Source organism: Truncatella angustata (genome assembly GCF_020726525.1).
Source record: "Truncatella angustata strain MPI-SDFR-AT-0073 chromosome Unknown BKA67scaffold_10, whole genome shotgun sequence".
Classification (NCBI taxonomy): Eukaryota; Fungi; Ascomycota; class Sordariomycetes; order Amphisphaeriales; family Sporocadaceae; genus Truncatella; species Truncatella angustata.
Window position 1 is genome coordinate 919,986 of NW_025763390.1, and position 15,449 is coordinate 935,434.

At 46.5% G+C, this 15,449-nt stretch overlaps 4 protein-coding genes across 4 annotated transcripts; 3 read left to right on the forward strand and 1 right to left on the reverse strand.

Moving 5' to 3' along the window:
• Window positions 1-378: 378 nt before the first annotated feature.
• Window positions 379-1,950, forward strand: BKA67DRAFT_541041 (uncharacterized protein; the record flags this gene model as incomplete). Its single annotated transcript, XM_046100865.1, has 2 exons — window positions 379-1,407; window positions 1,456-1,950. 2 exons carry the CDS (start codon window positions 379-381, stop codon window positions 1,948-1,950), a joined length of 1,524 nt encoding a protein of 507 aa, XP_045952564.1.
• Window positions 1,951-4,389: 2,439 nt separating this feature from the next.
• BKA67DRAFT_583055 (uncharacterized protein) lies at window positions 4,390-8,758 on the forward strand. The gene is made up of 7 exons (XM_046104045.1): window positions 4,390-5,107; window positions 5,242-5,763; window positions 5,817-5,979; window positions 6,037-6,066; window positions 6,114-7,397; window positions 7,526-7,980; window positions 8,038-8,758. Exons 1-7 carry the CDS (start codon window positions 4,859-4,861, stop codon window positions 8,608-8,610), a joined length of 3,276 nt encoding a protein of 1,091 aa, XP_045952565.1. The 5' UTR covers window positions 4,390-4,858; the 3' UTR covers window positions 8,611-8,758.
• A 244-nt stretch (window positions 8,759-9,002) lies between these two features.
• Window positions 9,003-10,291, reverse strand: BKA67DRAFT_541043 (uncharacterized protein; the record flags this gene model as incomplete). Its single annotated transcript, XM_046100866.1, has 3 exons — window positions 9,003-9,140; window positions 9,664-10,070; window positions 10,168-10,291. 3 exons carry the CDS (start codon window positions 10,289-10,291, stop codon window positions 9,003-9,005), a joined length of 669 nt encoding a protein of 222 aa, XP_045952566.1.
• Window positions 10,292-11,873: 1,582 nt separating this feature from the next.
• BKA67DRAFT_583057 (saponin hydrolase precursor) lies at window positions 11,874-14,007 on the forward strand. Its single transcript, XM_046104046.1, has one exon. It carries the CDS (start codon window positions 12,090-12,092, stop codon window positions 13,974-13,976), a length of 1,887 nt encoding a protein of 628 aa, XP_045952567.1. The 5' UTR covers window positions 11,874-12,089; the 3' UTR covers window positions 13,977-14,007.
• Window positions 14,008-15,449: the final 1,442 nt, after the last annotated feature.

Here is a 15,449-nt window from a genome sequence, read left to right on the forward strand (position 1 = left end):
GAATACGATGGCGACCTCTTGACACGCCTACATATGAACATGTGAAGCCGAAAATTCAGAGACAAGTTGGAGATGAGCCCTTCAATTCAACAATATTTACTGTGACGCCATATTTGATTGGTCGTATGCTGTTCAACAGTTGGAGTTTCTGCGCCAACTTAAGCTTAACCCTCGGCAGTCCTCCTTGTACAGCTAGGATGAGCGGCCCCTGGACCCTGTTCTTAATAGCGGCTGATCACTCCGGACATTTACAGTAGCAGTCAGCATTACGTTGGATGGGACTGCAGCTATATAATAATCAAGTCTCTCGCAAATACGTGTTGTGACAGATGTTCCAGCCAGTTGGTCTGGAATTCTGAACAGATCCAGAACGTAAGAATGGTGCATCTATCTTTCGTTTCGTTGTTGACGCCTCTTCTATCTGCCGTTCAATTTGCTGAGGCAGGGCCTTCTGTTTCCACAGTTCAAGCATGTAAAGATATCGATGGCGCTCTTCCGAGACGACTTTCCTGGCCCATTGATTTAGATTACATCACAGAAACTCAAGAATATTGGTCCACTGCGCTGCGTGACTTGAAGCCGGCTTGTGTTGTCCACCCGGCGGATGTTTCTGAGGTTTCCACCGTTGTGCAGGTTCTCAACAAGTATCCAGATGTGGACTTTTCGGCCAAGAGCGGCGGACATGATCCTAATCCTGGACACGGTAGCGTGCAGGATGGTGTCTTGGTTGCTATGAGGGACATGAGCGGTGCGACGTATGATGCTGAGACGGGCCTGGCCACCATTAAGCCGGGTGGCACTTGGAACGACGTAATCGGTGACTTGGAGCCGTATGGAGTTACTGTCGTAGGTGGCCGTCTCGGTATTGTTGGTGTCGGCGGTTACCTACTTCAAGGTGGCATTTCGTTTCTCAGCGCTCAGTATGGACTAGCCGCAGACAGCGTCGTTGGGTGGGAAACTGTAATGCCAAATGGGTCAGTTGTCAACATCGACGCGGGCACTCAGCCTGACCTTTCGAAAGCAATGCGAGGAAGCGGAAGCCAGTTCGGTATCGTGACGCAATTCGTCATCGAAGCTCACCCTATTCAAAAGGTATGGGGAGGACTGCGTATCTATACCAATGCTTCACGTGATGCTCTCACCACTGCGCTGCACAATTTTGTACCCAGCGCCGAGCAAGACCCCAAAGCTGCAGTAATATTCACAGATATCTTGGCTGTGGGAAGCACTCCTATCATTATCGTCTACTACTTCTATGACGGCTCAACACCCCCGACTGATGGAATTTTGGCCGAATTTCTCGCTGTTCCCGCTCTTGCAGACCAGACGTCAACAAGGACTTATTCAGATTTGCTTCAGTCGAATGGAGCCGAAGCCGCTTTGCTGATGTCTCGAGTCTCGTTCAGGGTAAGTGCACTGGTCTTCCAAAACGAATTAGTAATGACATTACTTTAGACGTTCACTCTTCCCTATATACCTGACTATCCAGGCCTTTATTCTGAAATCCATAGCTATTGGGCCTCTATTGTTGATTCCTATCTCGATAACCCAGTCCATTTGACCGCACAGTGTAGTATCGACTTCCAGCCACTACCATCACTGATTGGTCAGCATAGTCAGGAGCGAGGTGGCAATGCCATGGGACTTTCAGGATCTGATCCCAATCGGCTGATCCTTGAGCTGCAGTGTTCTTGGGCCAGTGCTGTGGATGATGAAATAGTTTATGACCTCACGCGCGAAGTCACGGAATGGCTGGAGATGAGGATTCCAGAGTGGAATACTCAAGCTGAGCTTGGCGGGGACGCGTATATGCCATACTTTATGAATGATGCAATGGGGGATCAGAACGTGACTGGTTCGTACCGCTCGTATGAGAAGCTCAAGGCATTGCAAAGAGAAATCGATGCGCAAGGATTGTTCAGGACAAGGTCCGGGGGGTTCAAGTATTAATGACAGGTCTCACCACATTTCTTTCTTTTCGTGGTATAGCACCTTGTTTGATAATTGATATGGGCATGGGGCGGGCACTCTTCAATTTCGTGCTTCGAACTCCCAACTTTGTGTCATGTTGAGGGGTTTGGATTGACAACGCATGAACAGAAACCACAAGACAGCTTAGGACACCGGCAGTGAATTATGTTATATAACTCAATATAATCCACGGAAAAAACTATACCACAATTTGAATATTTTCTTTATTCTAGGAAATAATAAAAAGAGCCCAAATTTAAATAAGTAGTAGAACTGATGGGTACTAAGGTTAGTTAATGGTACTATGATTTAGTTAATGATTGCATCTTTCGAATATCTTGTTGATATACTTCGCCCCAATGTAGCCACTTGGAAACATCAACATAATTATCAGTCGCATATTTCATTACCGTTGCGAATTTTGTATCGCCATAGCCGATATCAGACGATTCCAGGATAATCACATCATGGACAACAATAGATTATGTCGACAGACTGGTAGAAGAATATGAGAAACTGTCGCACAGAACCAGAAATATACGAAAACATGATCTGACATGCCTCAATGCGTCCAATATATCATCCAAGGTGTTGTCAAGCTGTGTTGCTCGTACGGGTGTCAAGGCTTTCATCGTGAGTCATAGGCCACTGCAGTTTGTGGACGGAAACAGAAAGATAACAAAGAATCACACGACTATCACCTGAGCTTGTGACAAATCCATAAGTTTGCTTCTAATTTTTCACACTGATGCTTTTTGATCGATTTCAAAGTCCTCTCCGAAATACCGAGGTCACAACCTGAAAGATCCCCAGAAATGACGAACTGAAGCATATGGACAGTTCCATTTGGGGAAATATAATTCACAATAGCCGTTGCTGCCCCCAGATCACCGGTGCCCATATAAGAATGCAAGTAGTCGTGCGTCGCCAGAGGGATAGCTTTAATGGGATCAAATAATCTTCCAAGCATCTAATATATGATACATGACAATGAAATCCGGGGTGTAAGTGACTTACTTCAACAAATCGAAATGTTGTACTTGTTGCAGCTTCCAGATGTTGGCTTATGTCCCATGGCCAGTCTTTGGCAGGCTTTGTCAAGTTCGGAAATGGAGTTCCTGAACTTTGAGAGTATCAACATAGTTATGTGCTCCCGTAGACCGGACCACACTGACCTGAGGTTATGTTTGAGTCTGACTTCGTCACTTTAGATATTGTCAGTGGAATCATGATATGTAAACCAAAGACGCTTAGAGTGAGGGGAAGTCCCTCCATTTTACTTCCGATTCAATCCTTCTAACCACAATCACCTCAGTCACACGCACTATAAAGCTCCACTGATGGCTAACAATCCACATGTCTGTGAACATGTATGATTTCATGCAGCCACGTCCAAAGTACCGGAGAGTAAACCTATTATGGTATAAATTAAATGTCTATTGCTCAGTAATTGCATTAAGAATGCCAATAAATATATGACATGCTGGTTGAAGGTCACGTAGCATTAGAGAGGAGGAACGACAATATCTCCACGGACGTTAGTACGTGCCCCTCCCTTCCCGAATTTGAATATTACACATGTACTTGATACTTAGATATGTTACAAGGGCTAGTAAGAACGAACTTCACAAGGAAGAACGCCGTTATTTCATATCCTTTAACCGATATGCGTACACGAGATACTTTCGGATCGAACGACGTGATTCCGTTCTAGACGTTCTCTAAGCGTGCTTCCTATGATAAATCCTTACCAGGATACCGTACGTTATTTGGAACTAGCACGCATGCACGGGACGGACGGGCTCAAGCGGGTGCAACCCTGCTCGCACCACGTTTGTGCCGGTCCAGAGTGCCTGTTCAGTCAGGTGTTCCGGGCTACCATACCCGGCCCGACTTACCTATACATCATTGCGGCATCGGTGCATTAGTGTTCTTGTTGTTATGGTTGTGACTGAGACGACGTGTTTTTCCTTTTGCGCTTTATCAAAATACCTTCCATTGAGTGATTGTACTGTTTGGAACACAAGCTTGGCAGTACAATATGCATACTCCAGGACCCTCAGCGAATGGCTATACTTCTAGCTTTGCTACAAGTAGCCAGAAAATATCATTGGCTAAAAATAAAGCGTATTAGTTCCCTCTATTGACGGTTCTCCCAATCTACCAAATTATACGTATTCACGGAAGTTGCTGGTAATACTCTTTTTATCTGAATTCAGTCCGCCCGGGCCAGCCCTACGGTGTGGCGAGTTAAATACATAGTTATGACCTTTGAACATGATGGATATTCAAACTCGTTGAACTACAGTAGGACCGGGATGATGAGGACTCCAATTCCTAGTGGATCAAAAGTTTCAGTACTTGTAGGTGGGTTCCCTCACATGGTTTCGAGCGACCCCACAATGTCTCAAGCTGCCTGCAGCAAACACATCCTCATCTTATACGGATCCGTATTTCTGTGGTGTTCAGTAAATCATACGACTTACGCACCCACTTTTGTCTGTCAACCTGATTCACCGACCGTTCATTGCAAGAAGTTGTTTGCGGCGAATTGCAACATTTTCCCATCTGCCGATGACAAGGCTCATTTGCATGTGACGAAGGTCCATTTGCGTACATAGGATCCATTATTAACCCACTATGTAGCAAGGGCGACGATCGGCAGTACCACTCGACACCCTGACCTGATGACAAAGTGATGTGGCACAAATACCTTGTCATATTTGCCTGCACGGTGGTAGCGGTGTCCGGTCCTTGGAGAGGCTGTTGGCGTTTTTCAAAATCCTGCAGGAGTTAATCTCATCTTGATACTGAGGTCTTTACACGCTTTCAAATTAACAGTCAGCAGGCCAGGAATGGTTTGAGAGGGTTATTCGTACGAGAAGTCATGAAGAGGACTAGGGAGACCCTGGCAAGGATTGCCCGTGCTACAACGGGCTCGCCTACGGATCCAGATCGCATCTCAAATTTGTCGATCCGCCCATCAAGTCAAAAAAATTTCGACAAAAACGACGAGAACCCCATTCTAGCTCGAGATGCAACAGGCCCGCTGGTGTTGCTCGATACCGTCGATTATGGCAATCAGGGAGTGGATGTTGTGCTTGTCCATGGCCTCTTCGGTCATCGCGTTCAGACTGTGAGTAGCCTCCATGCTTTGGGAAAGGTTGAGTTTGAGCTGAGCGTGTCGCAATCCTTCCACGCGTTTGATACAGTCTGCAACGGGGAACTCTGTTCTATTAGCCTCACGGTGAGTTTCTGACTGTTTCGCAGTGGACTAAATCTGGCATATTATGGCCGAGAGATCTATTAAAGCTTGACATGCCAACGTGCAGAGTTATTGCGTGGGGGTATGCGCCTCCCACAGCAAAGATTGATACTTTCTCCGACCTCGCTGAGCGGCTTTTGAGTGACATATCGAAGCTACAGTCTGGCACATCTCGCCCCATCATTTTCATCGGCCATGGAATTGGTGGTCTCATAATTAAGGAAGCGCTTGTGACAGCTGCCATGTCGCGCATCCTTGGTACACATAATGAAGTAGGGAACATCTACCCGAGTACCATCGGGGTTGTGTTTCTGGGAACGCCTCATGCTGGTAGTGGTAGGCAAAGCTTAGGAGAAGTGATTGTCAGAACAGCTCAAATGGGACCCCAGATTGCAAATAAACAGCTTCTACAACTATTGCGCGATAGATCGGAAATGTTTGAGAATCAGCGTGATTCGTTCATCAAGATATCCAAAAATATTCCAGTCTTATGCGTCAGAGAGACACTGCCAACATCCGTTGGATATGTAGGTGTTCTTCTAAGTAAATATTGAAACTATGATAGCTAAACAGCCCATAGATGATACCTACAACATCATCGGCTTATGATGGAGCCAAACTCTCCATCGAAGATTTACACTGCCATCATTTTGATCTGGCCCGGTTCTCTAGCAGAAACGATACCGGATACAAGCAGTTAGTGCATCACCTAGAGAAGCTGTTACCAGCACCTACACCAGAAGGTAAGACCCGTCCCTGTACCGCATAGAAATCTTTCAAAAACACTTACATGCGGGCAGAATTGGCAGCAAGGGCATCTAGAAATCAACGTGAGTTTGACCCGTCGCTTCGTTACGAGTATTGCTTACCTTCTCAGAAATCTTGGACACGCTATTTTTCGAGAATATGTCCGATAGAGAAGATCGAATTGAAACGGCATATGGCAAAACTTGTGAATGGATACTAACCACCCCAAACGAAGACGGATCACCCTCCATCTGGCAATCATGGCTGGAAGACTTTGACGATTCCATCTTCTGGATGAGTGGCAGAGCTGGTTCGGGTAAATCCACCATGATGAAGTATGCATTTCATAGTGAGGACACCAAAGACCGACTAAGAAAGTGGGCTAATGGTGGCGACCTCATAATGACTTCCGTCTTTCTTTTTGAAGCAGGGAGTCAGATTCAGAAATCACAGGAGGGCATTTTGCGTAGTATTCTCTGGCAGATACTCAGCCCAAGACCAGAATTGATTTACAAAGCCTTTCCCGGCTTCTTTGGGGGCTCTTGGCCCCCAGATGAGCCATTCAATACCGTAAAGAACCTCAGTGAAGGGTTTTACTCTTTGTCCGCAAAGCAGTCCGAAACCTTGAAACTCTGTATCTTTCTAGATGGGTTAGATGAGTATCGCTTAATGGACCGCAAAGACTATTATACTGACGAAGATCTTGCTTTGGTATATGATACAGACGACGGTGATGCAGGGCTAGGGTCTAACAAGTGGATTACCGATGCACATAAAGTTATCACCCAGCTTATCAAGGAGATCGGTAGCAAGAAGGATAGCTATAAGATCTGTGTCGCAAGCAGAGAGTTGCCTGTCTTCGAGGAAGCATTCTGCGAGGTACCTCGGCTACGCGTTCATCAGCACTCGAAAGAAGCCATAACCCAAATCTGCGCTACCCGCTTCGAGCTGGAGGTGTCGGGACTTTCTCATATAACACGTGATCTTTGTGTTGACATCGCATCAAGGTCCCACGGCGATGTTCTCTGGGCTCGTCTGGTTGCGGATATGTTGGTTTCTCACGAATCGCTTCGCACTATCAAGCAGACTCTTGATTCATTACCTGCGCGGCTCGGCGGCCCCGACGGGCTGTACATGCGTATGATAGAGAATCTCCATCCAAAAGACCAGAGCGCAGCCTTTAGGATATTTCGGTTGGTAATAAGATCAATCCAGCCGCCATGTTTGATCACTTTGGCATTCGCTGAAGAAGGACATCTCCTGGACTCGACCTTCCACGACAAATGTCAATCACTAACCGGAAGAGACCTTACTACCATCAGCGCTGACATGAAGAACCGATTGAAGACAGCTTGTGCGGGCCTTCTAGAAGCGGATGCAGCCCCACAAGAATTTGGTCAGAGGGTAGTATTCAGTAAGCAATTCTCCAGATTCTCACCTTTTACATTGTGTCCATAGGCGTTTTTAGCCAACAGATGATCCCAGCCTCTTCAATACTAGAGTACCTTGTTTAACACGTTACTAACTGATAATTTTGTCCAGTGCATCAAACAGCGAAAGAATTCGCTGTGCGCAGAGATGTTTGGGCAAAAGTCAGGCATGAGCCGTTTGATGATACCGCCGTAGACTTCTGTCTACTGAGTGGTTGCATAACTCACCTCAAGTGTTTCGATGCATTACAACCAATCTGCATCTGGCCAAGTGTCGGGTTGAATACCGAGACTTGGCTGCTAGTCGCAAATGCGTTGCGTTATGCTGCACGTATTGACGGCGAAACGACGAACAGACATGCTTATCTTGATCTAATTGACGAGCTGGACGAAGCTGCCCAGAAAGCATGGGTGACTGGCCTAATCAAACATGAGCCGCTTTTCGATGACCCAGATTGGTCTGAGAAAGAGTGCCCGGCGCTCTGTCGTATGCATTGGGCAGGCTTTGAGCCAATGGATACCGGCAAGTCACCGATGCGCCCAGATCTCTTGTCGCTTGCTGTTCAGGTAAGTGCTTTCTTTTCGTAAGACTTTGCTGTAAATACCTTGCTGATAGAGAAATAGGCAGGTCTCGCGAACTATGTCGCGGAAAAACTGAGAATGCTTGGCAATGAAGCAAGGCAAGAAAAAGCGCAAGAGCTTCTCGAGTTTGCTGTCAGCCCTAAAGCCGTAGGTGTTTCGGCTTGTATGGCTTTGAGTGGCGATTATACAGACTTCCACCACGATATGCCCGACACTAAGATCCTGATGGTGTTACTGGCAAACGGCGCGGACCCGCGGGCAGACAGAAGGGTGTGGGTAAATGCTCTTAATACTGGAACCCTTTACTTTTCTTCGCAGAGCTTGGCGAGCTCGCGCCTACTTCATACCCGAACAAGTAATCTTTTGATGCTAAATCGGCAACGATGGGTAGCTGCTATTAAGGCGTTGTTGCTACGTGGCGCAGACCCCCATTTGAGCATCCAGATACGGCGGGGCTCCGGAGAGAATCCGTCCGTGGAAGAGAGAACTGCCATGACTATCATCATAGACATCTTGGAAGGGGAACCAGATTTTGCTCTCGAGCTGCGGGAATTGCAGGCGTTAGTGAACCAAGATTCCCGTAAGAGCATGGGATCGGCTCGAGTTGCTCGATGACATCAACTGATGGTTTTTGGCACAGAGACGGAGCAGACGGGTAGACAAAAACTGTTTTTTTATTTTATTTTTCAATATTGGATAGAGTATAAAAGAATGGGTATTAGCGTATGGCATTTGAAACATGGCCTATTATAGTGTCTCACCTACAACGAGTTTGATTTCGTCTTACTTTACAGTGATTGTTTGGAAACAGGATTATGCCTGCACTTTCACAATGACACAATTTGAAGTGCAGCTATTAAATTTTTGATTCCTCGTATGTTCATGTCAAGGTCTCTTGTATAAGCTTTATTATGAAGTATTATGTAGACTAGGGTATATACAGAGGAAAATACATGTTCTACGGGATTCGAACTCCTCTTTTCTCCCACCAGCCATAATCCTGCCGTTTATGACTGTTCAAGGAGTTGTCGCATACCCTTGGCCGTAAGAAAGAATCCCCTGTTCCCCCATTGTGCCTCATGCTCACCAAGATCTAACAGAAGTTTGACCAGATTCTCACTATCGCTCTTCACTACAGCTCGCAGCTAATGGTAATTATTAATAATTGTCATAGTAGAGGGAAAGGTTCTACCTTTACTCAGAGTATGACGGCATAAAAACTAGAAAGCTCCAAGAATCCCAGGCCTGATTTTAGGCCATGTACGGTGCAGTGGAGAACTGTTACTTTCCAAGCCGTACTAGTCACCAGTAACAATGAGTAATCTGGCTTATACAGATCTCAGTTAGTGTTATAACCAAGCACATATCTTGTGCTAGAACTCAGACGACTATGACAATTCGTCTTTATTTGTTGTTCTTCTTCTTCTTCTCCTGCTCCGCTTTCTTTTTTCTTTCTCTTTGTGCATTCGAAGGGGTTCAAGGAGGTATGCTTTGTGCCAATAGACCAATGAGACATATACTTCAGGCATCGCTGCATTTTGATATGAATCATGAAATGGGGTTGTTAGAATGACAGAATAGGGGAAATGAGAAATGAATATACAAACATAAGCTGAATATTGACTCATCTGCCACAAAATTGAGTGGAACCCAGCCGTTTGAGCTTACACTAATGACAGCCGAGGCTTTTTCCAGAAATATCCTGACTAAGTCGAGATGGCTACGAGAAATACATGTATGTATTAACCCATGATATACGGGCAGTGTTGTGTACAAATCAAGGGTCATTTCTAAGTCGAGGAGGTAAGTGTGCCGGCGCCGATGACTTGTTGACACTGCGATTGTCCAGAGGTCTTTCGTCACGGATATTCTATCGACGACAAGATTGGAGTCTGCGCCGATGTTATCAATAGCAACAATTGAGGCGTCAAATATGTGCTTTACACCCATCCAGCTCGCCCATTGAAGGGCCACAGGCACGCCTCCGTGTCGGCATCGCTTAGCAGCAACTTTTTGGAGCTCGCCCAAATATTCGTCGCGCATGTGACACTTAGTTGAGATCAGGGATAACACATCTATATTGTAGAGTAGGTCGAGAATGGAAGCATGATCTCACATACCAAGGCTGCTACAATCAGCTGACAATTCACGCCAATATCCAAGGTAACTTACTAGTGAGGCGATCAACGCTGTTGTCGATTTTATGAACAGCCGACAGTTGCGTGTGAGCATGAGGGGTTTGAACTCGCTTCTTCGCGTGGTCTAGCGCGATTTGCATCTTCCTTTTGTTTGCCATCTTGCCGGTTCTGGATGAGATAGGGCAATTCTTTCGCAGAAATGCTGAAGGACTTTCACCTAAGAGTAAACCATGACTTGTCTGATGAGTGGTGAAACATTAGATTTGCTTGATACGAATAGGTTTCCATTGAGTTTGAGGTCTTCTTTAGTGTTTTCGATCCCATGTATATTATATGATGTTTAGTCCTTCCCAGCGACAAGAGCCGGATTCCAAGCCAACACAAAGGAACGTCTTCACGTAAAGGTAACTTTGGAGTAGCTTGGGAGTTTAATCATTCCAATAACTGTTGTGGTCTTTTTATGATAATCATAGGCTTGCAGTTAATGGGCTCTCAAACTCAAATCAATCCGAGGAATGCACCCAGATCTGGCCGTATCATTGCACCTTAGGTTGGATTTGCATTATATAATTCTACATTCAATGCCTTAGGCTAACACGCCGGGACGGTTTGGATTAGTACACTGTATACATATTGCAGCAATTTCGAAGCGACGGTGTTGCCGTCGACATGTAGCGAGCATGCTGATACTGGAGAACAGGTCTCTATCATCACTGCGCAAACAACTGATACTAAACGCCGTCCAAACCGTTGCAATACCGGGTTCCGTCGATAAGGGACGACGCCTAGGCCGCTATTCATCCAAGAAACTGGGCGTGAAAATTACCATATCAGATTGACTGTTGTTGCGGTAAGGGTATTTAATCCCGTCGCCAAATATTCGAGAGCCGCGACGTGCGATTGCCTCCACTGTTAGCTGAGAGAAGAGCTCAACCAAGATGCAATTATGGATGATCTTGGTGAGATAAACTAATAGTATTTATGAATAGGGATCTGAGTACCGACAAAAGAGATAGTTGTTGACCTGCTCTTTCACGTCGGCGAAAAAAAGAAAAAAGAAAAAAGAAAAAAGAAAAAAGAAAAAAGAAAAAGCTATATATTAGGCTGGTTTCGTTACCATCGCAGTCCGGACAGTGGCCTTCGTCAAAACGGTGCACGGCTTAATTGTAAGAGATCAAGTCCGTAAGACGATGCAATGATCTTCATTCAGGCAAGGCTTCACTGTGTCTGCAGTGCTGCAACCAGCCTAACAGGTATTGTGTAAGCGCCGATAACCCAAAGTTTGGACAGCACCATTAGAATCCTGTGTTCTGGTATTACTGCGTGGCATTATGCTTAAGCGTAGTGTAACTATCATGGTTTGAATTGTTGGCTCGAAAAGCCTTCAATGCTGAGATTAACCTCATTACTGGGACGATGCATGACGTTGCAAAATGAGCGAATCCCTTACGCGATACAGGCAAGTATGACCGCCGGCGATACATGCAAGGCAGATGGAGGAAATAAGAGAATAACTAAGATCGCGGCTAATCTCAATCGGCAGTCCAGGAGGCACTCAACTGTGCTGAAGGGTTTCTGCCAAACATTTAGCGGTAGTGAATGCGAAAAGGCCGAGAGGTGCGAGGATGATCGCCAGAGCTGCGAATAACCCGACGAATGCGACAGATGACCCGAAGATCCCGAATAAATGAAGCTTTAGGTGGAGCTACCCGCGAAATGCCATCTTATTCCATTCGTCATGTCCATTACAAGGCGGCAATAAGACGCAGCGTTCCGGTAAAAATAAGAATACGAAATGTCCTCAACCCCTACGTACAATATCCGTTAGTTATTGTCAAGGATGGGGGTTTGTATATATACCGTGGCCCACGTCACTCATTTTGTACATTCTGGGTTTGAACCTTGAGTTGACATGAGTGGTTAGGGGTTGAATTGGACCTTACACAACTGTGTGCAATGCTGTTTGATATTCGCAAAGCTCTTATCCTTGTGGGTGCTGGGTGTGTTGTCGCATCCACCGATGCTTTCGAGAGCTTGTCTTTGGCTCCCACCAGCCCAACCCCGAATCCTGAGCCTATAGAGGTGAGCGAGGTGCCGCTGCCTCCAGCTCTAGCCAATACTTCGGCGGGCGCATGTACAACTCAGATCAATGCGCGCCAAACGGGTTGCATAGCCCAGTTCGGTCTTATGAGCGGCAACTTTCTCCCCGATGGCAACCACTTGACCGCGCTTCTCGAGTACGTGGGAGCGCCGGCTGCCCCGGATCCCGCGAGCGATTACACTGGTCTAAACCTGGTCCTGCTCAAGGTTGACGGAACCACCTTCCCAAATGGTGACGCATGGAAATGTATCACTTGCGGAGTGCCCTCCGCGAATCGAGCGGGGGCGACGGCACTAGATTCCTACGCCCAAACATTCAGAGATGGCACCCGGGCAATGGCTGGGACGAACATCATTGACTGTGGTGGAAAGCCATTGAACAGTAGCTCTTGCACTCCTGACAAGGTACACATATATCCCATTCGATGGAACAATAAGGCCGACGATGATGGCACTGGCGCCGGAGGCAGTATTCGAGAACTGCGGCTTCATCCAGATGATGTGCATCTTGGGTTTAGCAGCTTTGGCATATACGGTGGATACATCACTGAATATGGTTTCTACGGTCGTCTAGAGTTCAATGCGACTGGAAGCCGTTACGATGTGGTAGACGTCACTGTGTTGCTCAACCCGGATCTTCCACAACCTCTTAGTGCCGATGGTGACCGCCTCGTCCTGAACAGCAGCGCAATTTCCGTCGGCGAATTACGCGGTTTTACAGGTACTGGTAACGAAATAACTTATATTGGTTACCCTGTCGAATCTTGCAACATTGATGCATTTGCAGTCGATCTTGCCACCGGTAAGGTTCGCCGAATCACAACCCATCCTGAATACACGGATCCTTTGGCTGTCTCTCCAGACGACAAGTGGCAAGTTGTTCTTGATACGAGAGGAACCAGACGGCAGATGTTCATGTCGGGGCTTCGTACAGTCCCTCCTATCACTGACATTGTCTCTATCACCGCTAGCTCGTCTACTCGAAATAATGGTGTTCGTCGTTTCTTTGAGCCCTGGTTACTGGACTTTGAGGGAGATCGCGGCTTGTACTTCGGTCAGAAAATAAACGCTGCCGGTGATGGCAGTCCTGGCAGCATCAACGACCCTAATTGGAATTCCGGCGCTGACCCGCGTTGGTCACTGGACGGCACTCGCATCGCGTACTATCAGTGGCTAGCGGTCTCCCCGGCGTGCGGCGGCTCAAACCCTTTGGAGTGTGAAGTGTCGCCCTACGAGGACGGCCGACAAGGTCGGATCATGGTTGCCCGGCTCGTGAGCCGTAAGCCGCTCGCTATTGGGGGAATATCAATAGCCGCTGATGAAGTACCTTGGGGCATTAAGTATGTACCTGGGATGGTGCTGCCCGAACGCACGTACCCTCCTGCCGGTGACTATGTTCTGGAAGGCAAGGCTCAAGGATATGCCAATGTCACCATCACCTATGACGACAGCAACGTTAGCGTTAAGTCTGTGAGGGTCAATTATCACGACTTTAGCAATGATGGCCATAACGTTCTTGTCGGCTACGAGAACGTCACTCGCTCAGCACTGTCGCCTACAGCCGATCATTACGACTGGTATTCAAATCTAACATCGACAGGTGTGGCAACAGGCACGAAAGTCACAAGCCCCGACGGCTTTCATCTGGAGATAGATGTTCTCACAAACTTCTTCGATGCAAACGGTACATTGACGACCACGATCAATGAGGTTGTCTTTGATCAGCCATGCAATAACTGTTGATTTCAGATAGCGTCAATTGAACAATTCATACCGCTTCGTGCATTTCTCCGTGATAATCCCGCTCACGCTTACGCCATACAGTCTAAACCTAATCAACATCTCACAGTTTACTACCGCCATATATATGAATCACCAGATGGCTTTAGCCAAGCTTTTCGACGCCGCGAAGGGATAATGTGGTTGTAATTGTGGTCTCTGGTTTTGGAATTGCACTTCCATTACCACAAAGTGAATGCGCCAGGTATGTTTATTCTGGAGTGAAAACGCTTGATAATGTTTGTAGCGACTTGTGAAGTTTTTCCTTGTGTCACTTGAGCATTTAACTTGACTCAACGCCTCTCTTCAGCATCTGCCTTTTGTTTCTCAACCTCCAAAACCAATTCTTGCTGAACCTCTTCACCAACCCGAAGTGCTTGAGGACCTCGATGAAGCATGAGCTTTCATGCGCATACCTGAATCAAATCGGTAAAGGTGAACGGTCTATCATATATGATTAAACGGCCTCTTAAGGTGTTAATCAATGTATGACCGGCGACTTGACGTTCCCGCTTTCCTTTCCAAGTGTATTGGCAAAATATATTGCTCGGGCTACACATGAGGGCTGACTGCTGACGGTCTCTGGATAAAAGCCTTCTTTAGAAGCTTCCAAGTGATCAGAGAACTGGACGATTATTCTATCTATGTTCTATCAATATCGGCGACTGACAAAAGCTTCCAGGTGGGGGATACATTTTAATCCATTGGACAGTGCAGTATGCCTCCGCGAATTCGCACACTCAACTGTTCCTCCCCGGCCCACCCATACTGCTATTGAGCAACACAAATATGCACACAGTCGCAGGCCCATCAGGACATATTCATTAAATAATCCGCAACTTCACTCACCACCAATCAAAAGTTCACATTCGCTGATCCTATCTCCTTTCATCGACATTCTATCACACTTTATTCGTGTCCAACTCGCCGTCATTAGTACAACCCGCAATATCGATCGCAAATCTTCAGATGGCTCTCAAACGGACTTGCGGCCGCGACAAGCTTAGCCGTGCCGCCAAACACCACCACAGCCCCGTGCCCAAGCATCACGCCGCTAATCCAACTAACATCACCGACCGCATTTCAGGTGGGTTTTAGTATATACTCACTCATACTGAGCACGGTACTGACTGTCCCGAAGCGCTGCCAAATGATATTTTTATCTTCTTATAAAATTATGGTTTGTTAAATTAGCTCTGCTTTTCTTTGTATCAAAGCATTTTATTTACATTATTATTCCTTTTAATTAAGTTAATATATAATATAATTTAGTCTCGATTGGTGTTAAAGTCTATATGTTAGCCGAGGCTCTGCTGCGGATGGAGCCCCCCGATGTCGTTTCAATCTTATCCGCGAGCCCGTAAGGTTGTTATTCGCACACAACGAGTTCAGCACATTCCCAGAACACCTGGTCTTGGGAGAAAGATAGTTGTCTTC